This window comes from Vigna angularis, chromosome 6, assembly GCF_016808095.1.
Source record: "Vigna angularis cultivar LongXiaoDou No.4 chromosome 6, ASM1680809v1, whole genome shotgun sequence".
NCBI lineage: Eukaryota > Viridiplantae > Streptophyta > Magnoliopsida > Fabales > Fabaceae > Vigna > Vigna angularis.
In genome coordinates this window covers 29,138,090-29,148,056 of record NC_068975.1, presented here as the reverse complement: position 1 = coordinate 29,148,056, position 9,967 = coordinate 29,138,090, and the positions used below count along the sequence as shown (strand labels likewise).

Sequence of the window (9,967 nt, the reverse complement as noted above, 5' to 3'; positions counted from 1 at the left end):
TTGGACGAACGTCACCGAAGACTTGGACGAACGTAAATAATTATATTGGACGAACGCTATTTAAAATTTAGGACGAACGCTTATGGGAATTCAGGACGAGCGTTATTCTTGCTCGTTGCAATTTACGGAATGGACGAGCGTTCGGTCTGAGACCGAGCGCCACCTAGGTCGAACGTTCAAATAGATAACCGAGCACAATTTAGGACGAACGCTCCGTGTAAGACCGAGCGCTACTTAAGACGAACGCTTGGTATAAACCGAGCGCTATTAGGACGAACGCTCAAATAGCATTTCAAAAGAGGACGCTCGTTCTTAAGTCGAATCCTTTCCAAATGAAGGGATTTCTACTCTAAATCGTTGTCAGGGAAAACCGAACGGTAGAAGACCGTTCGATGACGAGCGTGCATTATCAGAGTAAGAACTATTATTTTGCCCAGATTTTTCATATGATTCATATCTTATAATCTATCTCCACCATAAATCTCCTACATTACAGAATTCATATTATCATATTTCAATTCATACTTTATACATCGTATCAGAATATCAAATTACATACTTTATAAGATTCTCATTAATCAGTCATACCAAGCAACCATCAGCATACGAATCAACCAATGCATACCACATTCATTCAGTGTAACAGCGATCGTTCATAACTAATACATCAGCATACAATTCATGCATACAATCCATACCGACATGCATACCACACACAGTATAAATTAAATCACAATAAGCTTCCCTTACCCGGTTTCAGTAGCGAACGTCCTAAATGGGTGGATCTTGACTCGCCTAAAATGAGCTCTCTCAACGTTTCACTTAAGCTTTCCCACTAAACTAAACAAAAGAAAAATAAAGGGCTTAGCATACACCGTTGCATGCAGCTGAAACAGTTTACAGGGACTCCAGAAACGATCGCCCAAGTGAAACTTACCAGAATTGAAAGTCGTTCGGTTCAATATGGAGCTCTCGGTGTAGGGAACGTTCCTACGGTGCTGAAACGTGAACGGAGATAATGGTGGTAAGTTGCAGAAGAGAGAAGGAGAAGAATTCTAGAGAGAAGGTGGAGAATTTGAGATTCAGAAATCCTGGGGAAGAAGATGAATCGCACAAAAAAAGGGGAAGAGTTTTCCAAAAATTAAGTTTCTCTTCCCAGGCAGGACGTGCGTCCATTCCGTGGCTGTCACCCGTCTTCCATTAACGTTTTGGAACGTTCCAAAGATGACATCTGGCCGTCGCATGCAAGAGTACGTGCGTGTCGTTAATGGCACTGAACACGTGTCCCGGGCGTTAATGGAAGCAGAGTGGTGATTCAGCAGTGAATTTAATGGACGTGACACATAACATAAAACTTGACGGAACAATCAACACAAAACATAGAACATGGCTAAATCTCTATTACATGCAACAAGTAGCTGATGTACACAAAAAAAATGTCAGAAAAACAAAAATAAAAAAATATCAGGAATGCAAAGTTGCAAAATTATAGATGAATAACATTTATTAGAATTAAAACAAGATAAGAGGGGACAACAGAGTATTTTTCAAAACAATAGAAAAAGGGTAATAATCATAAAACTACAACAGCATTGATGCCAACAATTGCCACTAAGCATCTCTAATGACTTTGCTGTAGACGAAAACAATTTTACTATTTAAAGGAAGCCTTGCTTGAAATGTTGTTCGAAAGCCAGTCTAGTCCTTCGTATAAACCTTCACCAGATGTTGCACATGTACTTTGGATGTACCTGGGGAAGACATGCATGCACATAGTTCAAAGATGTTTAAACTTGTGTGAGAACAAAACAAGATTATTAAAGTCATGTTTGGTTTTGAGTTTGCTGTCTTCGAAACTCAGAATAAACTCAACTTATAGAGATAAGACTTTAGCTATTTTTACAAACTTAATTTTAATGAAAAAATAAATTAGCAATTGTCATTGTTTGAGGACTTGAGTTACCAGTGACGCTGGCGCAGAGAGTTTAGACCAAGCCTATCAGTGATTTCAGCAGCGTTCATTGCATTAGGAAGATCTTGCTTGTTTGCAAAAACAAGCAACACAGCATCTCTTAATTCATCCTACTCCACAAAAAAAATCAAATTAAATTACAAGGATGTTTTCACATTTTGCATATGAATATACACACACAGACCTCGTTCAGCATCCTATGCAACTCATCTTTAGCCTCAACAACACGATCACGATCATTGCTGTCTACCACAAAAATAAGCCCTTGTGTGTTTTGGAAGTAGTGTCTCCACAAGGGTCGAATCTGAAACATCCCCATGGAACTCAATTATTAAAAATGCTGAATTTAAACAATAGGGTGGTTAAAATGAACTATAACAAATCTATGGCAATTACTTGTACAACAGTATTCTCTAAAGTTAAATTTCAGAGTGCCTTCATTATTCCAGAGGCATCACACAAGCGTACCATACTTCCTTTCATACTTTTTCAGTCAGAAAACAAAATCAAAGGGCAGAAAATTTATTCAGTGATTATCACCTTATCCTGACCACCGACATCCCAGACAGTGAAGCTAATGTTCTTATACTCCACAGTCTCCACGTTAAATCCTGCATAGATAACCATGTTATTAAACATGATACAAAAGAGAAATAGAAAGGATGTTATGCATAAAGTTCAATAGTTAACTTCTCGTGAGTATTTCCATGATCTGATAAGGTTCAAAGGAAAACATACCGATAGTAGGAATGGTGGTGACAATCTCCCCTAACTTCAGTTTATACAATATTGTGGTTTTACCGGCAGCATCAAGACCAACCATAAGAATTCGCATCTCCTTCTTGGCGCACAAACGAGAAAAAATCTTGCCAATAGATAAACCCATATTGTCTGCCATTACAGTAACCATAAAAATCGTAACAGTGAAATAATCTGAAACTAACTTGAAATGTCATTAACATGATAACGATAGGCAAGAGATAATGTAAATTCAAAACCAAAATCATCTACAGTGTTACGCTTACTACGAGTTGTTAATGTCACATTTTCCCGTCTGATTGTAAGTTCTATTAGCAATTTACACAAACCCAAAGAATGAAAGAGAAATTATAACACACTTTTAATAGTGATCCCAATGTCAATCTGGGTGATTATGGGAAAACATTATATATATTACTTACAATGTTTGAGGTTTTACACATGAGGAATTGCAAATACTAAATTTAAGGTTAAGAAAAATAAACAAATTGCCTTTAGCTTAAGGGAATCGTTTGTTTTGAGAAATCTTAAACAATGTAACATGGATTGTACGATCGGAATATACATCTCAGAAGCCCGACTCAAAGACTAGCTGATAAGTGGTTCAATTCCATTCAAATGCAAACAAGAAAATTCAATTAAGTCAGAAGCAGAAAACAGACACATAAAAAAGAAATGTATTTCACGTAAAATTAAATCTTGTACACAAATTCGAATTTAATACGTTAGAAACAATAAAAGAAAAGAAATGTACGCAAGGAATTGAATCCATGTTTGAAAAAGAGACAAACTTACGTGATGAGATAGGACAAAAGAGAGAGAGAGACAGGCGAAGTGGACAAAGATGCAGATTCAGAAACACAATAACTATTGCTCACTCTCTCTGTCTCAATAAGGTTACGCAAAAATCGGAAATCAATGTGAGAATAGTTAATTTTTTGGATTTGACCCACTGTTTGGGTTTTAGTTGGACAAAAATCAATTAGCATAAATAATTTTTTGACTTAAATAAATTTATCTACTTAAATTAATTAGTCTTTTTCACAGACAAATTATTTAAAGTTACAAATATAAGGGTTTGAAACCAAACAGCCAGGTGTTTGTATGTAAATAATTAAACGTGGTAAAGAGTGGAATTTCCCACATAAACATGAAACCCATACAAAGTTGCGCATTTTTCCTACTACTTTCTAAAGTTATTGATGTGAAGTTCTGGCAGCACAAAAGGTTTACCAAGTTTAAGGATGCAGAAGGATTTTAGACATTTTAGTTCAGCGTTTATGTTTGGCGAATAGGAATCATGGATAGTACCATAATGCGCTGGAGAACCCCAAGCAAGTGTTCTTGAAGGACAACATAACGTAATGAGCAACTTCCATCAATTATTTTAGCCAAAATTTTGGCAACATTATTTAATATTTTACTTCAGTTTTTACGGTTTACTGATATCTTATATATATATATATATATATATAAGTTATTGTTAGTAAATAAGTTAATAACTATGTAAAAACTATATCAGTTGAAGTGGAATTATAAGACTTGATCATGTTACTAATAAAACATAAGGCTATTAAAAGTTATATAAAAAGCCATGTAAGGGAGACTCTTCTAAACTTATTCTACATGTAAAGCCATTGGAATGAAGAATAAAGTGAAAAATAACAATTCTCCACATTCCAACCTACCCCAATGCTCAAGAAAGTAACAAGAATTTTCTGTTTAAACACCTAAAAGAAGAAGTTGAATAAAAATGTAGAAAAGAATCCACAGGCTTTGCACCATTGCATCATATAGAGCTTGAGGTTGACGGGATTCATCAATATGCTGTCCCTCCACAGAAGGTAGAGATGCTCTTGCAGTACAGTTCCTACTACGTAAAAGACCTCAAACTTGATTGAACCGATAATCTCTCTGCCAAAAGGGGTTAAAATGAGAAATTAAAGAAGGCTTAACTTAACTAAAAGAGGAGGTTCATATGGAATTAGGACAATTACAAGAACATTTTTCATAATAGCACATGCAGACAAGATACCATATGTTAGAGCCAATAACAGCTAAGGTTTTGTCACAGATTTCAAATTCAATAAACATTCTCAGTACAACACAGGGATTGGGGCCGGGGGATTCTTTTTTTAGGAAGACAGCTAGGGATGATGTTACATTCCAAAAAAAACAACTAAAACTAAATGCTTCCTTAAGGTCAAGAACTTCTACATCTAACAGAAAGTTGAAATCACATTGTTTGAATGGTATACCAAATGAAGATACGTGCGGCTCCTCATATCACTTAACCATTCTAAAAAAGAAGGTATTGGTGCCAAAACAAATAAGCAAGAGGTGACATACTTATCAGTTCGTAAGTAACAATCATGGTTGTTCCATAAAGTGACATATTCAAAAATCTTGGTCCAAAGCCCCTGTAAAATCCCCACCATCCATCTTCCTTAAGGAGAATCTTTGCTGTCTTCAGTACTGATGGTCTTTCAGAGCCATAGTTGTCCATCACCTTTATGCAAATAAAAAATTGACAAATCCAAAATAGCCATATTAACAGTCTAAAACCAGAAAGGGAAAAAAACAAAACATAAAAGAAACACTAATTGGTTCATTGGAAGATATATCAATCCCAATTTAAAATCCTAAAAATGTCTCCCTTCTTGCACATACCTGAAGACGTGTTTTCACAGTATCTATGGGAGTAGTGATAACAGATGAACAAGCACCAGCCACCATCCCAGCACTAGCCTGAACTGTAACCATTTCCACATGTGAAGGATTTTTACCCGTATCATCTTTGTAGCCCAAACTTCTAAAAGCCAACAACCATTCATAAATTAAAAAAGGAAAAAAAAAATCATTTAGAGTCTTTAGGGTGCGTTTGGAAAGACTTAAATGGAACATGTTTTAGCCCATAAAAGTAAACTACAGTCTGGAATCTTCTATAAGCACTTGTTAACTCTTAACTTGCTCTGCATGGCTGCTGAGCTCATTAAAATAGGATAAAATTCAGATAGAGTTATTTAAGTGTTTTTTTTTTATATTCAGAATTGAAGTTTAATCTTAGTAACATGTATCAACCACTAAAACTTTAACACAGGCATTCATTAGTCATATTATTAAGATGAAACTTCAACCCTAATTTGATACCAGGACCAGCAGCATCTAATTCTTACCCATTAAGACAAGCTTCAGGTATGTAAAGCTTGTGAAGAAGCTTTCATACTATAATCCAAACACACCCTAAGAAGATAGTTGTAAAAGAGCACGGAATGTACCTCCAAATTAGGTGTTGTGCGGCAGCATATGAACCCCACCAAAGTGCAGAAGCAGGGGACTGCGTGATCGCCGTTAATCCAAAACCCCTGTACAGACCACGAAACCCCTCATTCTCCACAACTTTCCGAACAACATCAAACGGCCCTCTACAGAACGCTGTCCCAGGAAGACCCTGCACCATCAACCTCTGACAAATCTAACAAACAGACAAAAAACCATTCACAACATCATAAAAAAGTATAGTAGCAAAAAAAAAAATAACACAATCATGCACAGAGCGTAGGAGCTTTGTTTCAAGCCAAAATTTCTTGAAATGCAAAAAATTTCATGAAAAAAAGTTTCTCATTAGCTTAATTTCAACTCAATCTTATAAAATTGAAATGCAAAGTAAAGTTTGCATCATGCAGATCTCTATCAAGGACCTACCACATCCAAGGGCACGAAGTAGACGCAGGAAACCAAGTTAGAGATCATGCCAGCGAATGCGTTAGCGAGGCCAACACGAGAAGCTTCTGGAATGCGAGCGGCTTGCGTGTGTTTCAGGATAATGTCTTTGGAGACCTCGAGAGAGGTGAGCGCCAGAACCCTACCGGGGATTGAACCAATGGCGGAAGTGCCGAAGCCTCTGAAGATTCCCGAAACGCCATCGCTCCTCAGAATTTGGGCCAGCACCGACGTTCCTCCTCGCAGGTGCCAGGACTCCGACCCCGCCACTTGCATTCGTGTCTTCACCACCGCCGTTGGATGAAGCAGGCCTGATTGAGCCGTGAAGAGAACGGCACCGATGACGTGGAACTTGGTTTTGTCCAACCTTATATAGAATTCACAGACACAACAAAAACCTCGGTTGATGATGAAGTGAATGGTTCGAACATTGAAGCGTAAATGTATAAGAAGTCAAACCTGTCCCAGTTGATGTCTGTGTCGGCTAGTGGCAACTGTGAAGTGGTAGTAGCTTCAGCTTCCATGCTCATAAACAACTAATTAAACTAACTCTTTTCACTCTTTGGCTTTTGCTTTGGAAGTTTATGTGATGAGTATAAGAACAGTGTCTGTGTTTTTTTGAGTTGTGTATAACAAATGATTTTGGCTTGAGCGTGTCTGGTTTCCCGAATATTTGCTGAATGAAAGTTGGTAATGGAAAGAAGAAGAAGACAACCGCTTCAGGAGAAAGTTCCAGTGGTGTCCTTTGGAGGACTTGATTGTTTTTTATTTTTTTTAGTTTATTTTATGTTGTGTTAAAAAATATGATTAATTTGTCTGATATTGATTTAATTAAGTGTTTAGTTCTTCAAATTTCAAGATAGACTATTTTTTTAAAAAATAGAAATGAAAACAGTTGTAATTTAAAAATAATAATTCTGGGAATTTAGAGAGCACATTTATGTATAATAAGGAAATGACTTTATATTTTTAAAAAATACAAAATACAATAAAAAATATTAAAAATAAATAAATAAGATTATATTACACGTGATTATAACGTCTAAAATACTATAAAAATCTTAATAAATACATAAAAATAAACAATTAAATTATTTATGTTATTTTTTATAAATCAAAGTTAAATTAATTAATTTTAAAGTTAAATATATTTTTATTTCTTAAATTTTTAATGAAAATTAGAATTATCTTTTCAAAACTTTGAACTAATATAATTTATTATTTTAATATAAATTTAGTCCTTTTAATTAAATTTTAATATATTTATTTAATATTTTAAATAAATTTTAATAAAATTTAGTTAAAATAATTAAATTAGATTAAAAATTAAAAAAATAATTTTTATTTTTATTAAAAGACAAAAATATATATTTAATCCTTAACTTTATCATCACAATAATTTTTCGTGAAAAATATGAAAATTTATAAATATAAATACTTCATAAAAAACACACACACATACTTGTTGTAAGACTCCACAAAAAATCATTAATAAAAAATCACTTTACACTGCTTTATGCATTATCACATTATTATAAAATGTTAAATAAATTATAGAAGTGAGTAATTGATTGGAAATTGATTGTGAGATCATATTAGAGAAGTGAATGAATAGTTAAATTAGTAGATGTTAATTAAACAGGTTAACTCAATATAATATTCTTCTAAATAATAAATAAATTTGGATAAAAAATGTACTATAATAATAAAGTATCTGTTATTAAAATATCAGTTAAGCAAGTAAACAGTGTATTCAGAAAAAATAAACATTGTTGTTTTTAAAAATAAACAAAAATAATAATAATGCTTGGTTGAACCCAAATATGTGAATCATGGGATTTTGTCAAAACCCATCAGTTCAATATAAACCAAAATAACTCACTTAACTAGCTTGATTTAAAATTATCTCCTTTAAAACCACCACTCAAAAAGAGAACATGGTTGAATTAAAAAAAGAACATTGTTTTGTGATACTTTTATAATACATTTAAATTATTTTTAATCATATTATTATAAATATAAATAAGTAAATCAAACTAACTTATATCTTTTATATAATGTAAAAATCTATATATATATATATATATATATATATATATATATATATATATATATATATTCTCATCTATAATTGGATGTTATAACTATTTTGTATAGTCTATTTTATATATGTATATTTATCAACCAATATTTTATTATAAAAAAAATATTGAAAAGTTTAGCCTATTTTCGCTATTTACTTCTTATGAAACCAAATCAAATAAATAAGAAAAAATGATGAATTATGTATTGAAAATTGTAGACAGTTTTATACCATGTTTTGTTTGATGTTTGACACTTAAATGTAAGTTTTAGCCAATAAAATCTATTTTTTTTATAGTTTAAATTTGATAGCATGTAATATAAGCGAGATTGAGAAAAAAAGAGTGATATTTAATAAGGATTTATTTGTAAACTGTATTAGTTTTTTTTATATATAAAAGAGTATAACTAAGGACAAAGAGAAATAAAAATACATGTATTTAGATTAAGAAAAAAATATTGAATAATAAAATAGAAATGAGAAAAAACAGAAGATTGTAGATTTTTTTATTGATAAGGGTGATAAAAAAAGTATAAGATAAATTTATATCAATAAAATATAGAAAATTAATTTTGTAACATTCGAAATATATTATTAAATTATAAAAGAGTTATTACATAATTAATAAAATATGATAATTAATATCACAAACAATAAAAGTTTCATTATAGTTATACAAGATAACTATAAATTTAACTTTATGTACCAGTCAACTAGAACAAAACTATATACATTTAACTAATATGGAAAAAACTAAATATGTGTTGTTTCTTCATCCAAAGTTTGCTATACGATCACTTCATCACCCTTTGCTCACATTCATTAGATGATTATAGACAAAACAACAATGCACAACCAAAAATACCAACAAGACACAAACAAAAGGATAAGTCAGTGATACAAAATAATTCATAATATACTTAAGCTTTTCACACATGAATCATATTTCACATAAAACAATTCAAACATTTTAAACATATCAAAACCTAGACTACACTATCCGAATTTAGTATGAATGTCGAATTGTGGCGGGTTGTGCACTTGTGGTGGCCTCTATTGCTTTGCAAAACTATTGTCAATGGGTTTCATCCTACCACACTCACAATGTTAGTCTGTACCGTGTCTCAAGTCATACTGGAAGTACCTAGACTAAGACCTCGTGCTACTCTCACCACATGTATCAAACCTCTCTGTTTGAGAATGAATAATCATTAGAGTTTTAGAATAATCTTTAAGATTGAACTCTCAGTTACTAACAACACTTTGATATAACCATTAAGAATCTTCCTTATAATTCTTACACACCTCATTCCATTCACACACATGTTTCAAACCTTACCATAAATAATGCAATAAACCATTATAACTTTTAAAACACATACTCACTCGCTCATATAACAACCCTGCTCGCCTAGCAAGAAACAAAACAA

General features: G+C 32.7%; 2 protein-coding genes across 4 annotated transcripts; both read right to left on the bottom strand.

The window, feature by feature from the left end:
* Positions 1 to 1,493: 1,493 nt before the first annotated feature.
* LOC108342038 (ADP-ribosylation factor 1-like) lies at positions 1,494 to 3,115 on the bottom strand. Of its 2 annotated transcripts, XM_052879419.1 has the most exons (6): positions 2,998 to 3,087; positions 2,711 to 2,863; positions 2,513 to 2,583; positions 2,157 to 2,276; positions 1,964 to 2,082; positions 1,494 to 1,751 (listed from the first exon to the last, which is right to left on the bottom strand). In XM_052879419.1, exons 2-6 carry the CDS (start codon positions 2,856 to 2,858, stop codon positions 1,655 to 1,657), a joined length of 555 nt encoding a protein of 184 aa, XP_052735379.1. In that variant the 5' UTR covers positions 2,859 to 2,863; positions 2,998 to 3,087; the 3' UTR covers positions 1,494 to 1,654. The 2 variants fall into 2 exon arrangements, with proteins under 2 accessions (XP_052735379.1, XP_017435230.2); XM_017579741.2 differs by having other exon boundaries at positions 2,711 to 3,115.
* Positions 3,116 to 4,253: 1,138 nt separating this feature from the next.
* Positions 4,254 to 7,192, bottom strand: LOC108342470 (uncharacterized). 2 transcript variants are annotated; one of them, XM_017580254.2, is made up of 6 exons: positions 6,914 to 7,192; positions 6,437 to 6,821; positions 6,010 to 6,206; positions 5,402 to 5,540; positions 5,081 to 5,240; positions 4,254 to 4,645 (listed from the first exon to the last, which is right to left on the bottom strand). In XM_017580254.2, exons 1-6 carry the CDS (start codon positions 6,982 to 6,984, stop codon positions 4,605 to 4,607), a joined length of 993 nt encoding a protein of 330 aa, XP_017435743.2. In that variant the 5' UTR covers positions 6,985 to 7,192; the 3' UTR covers positions 4,254 to 4,604. The 2 variants fall into 2 exon arrangements, with proteins under 2 accessions (XP_017435743.2, XP_017435744.1); XM_017580255.2 differs by having other exon boundaries at positions 5,402 to 5,543; positions 6,914 to 7,190.
* Positions 7,193 to 9,967: the final 2,775 nt, after the last annotated feature.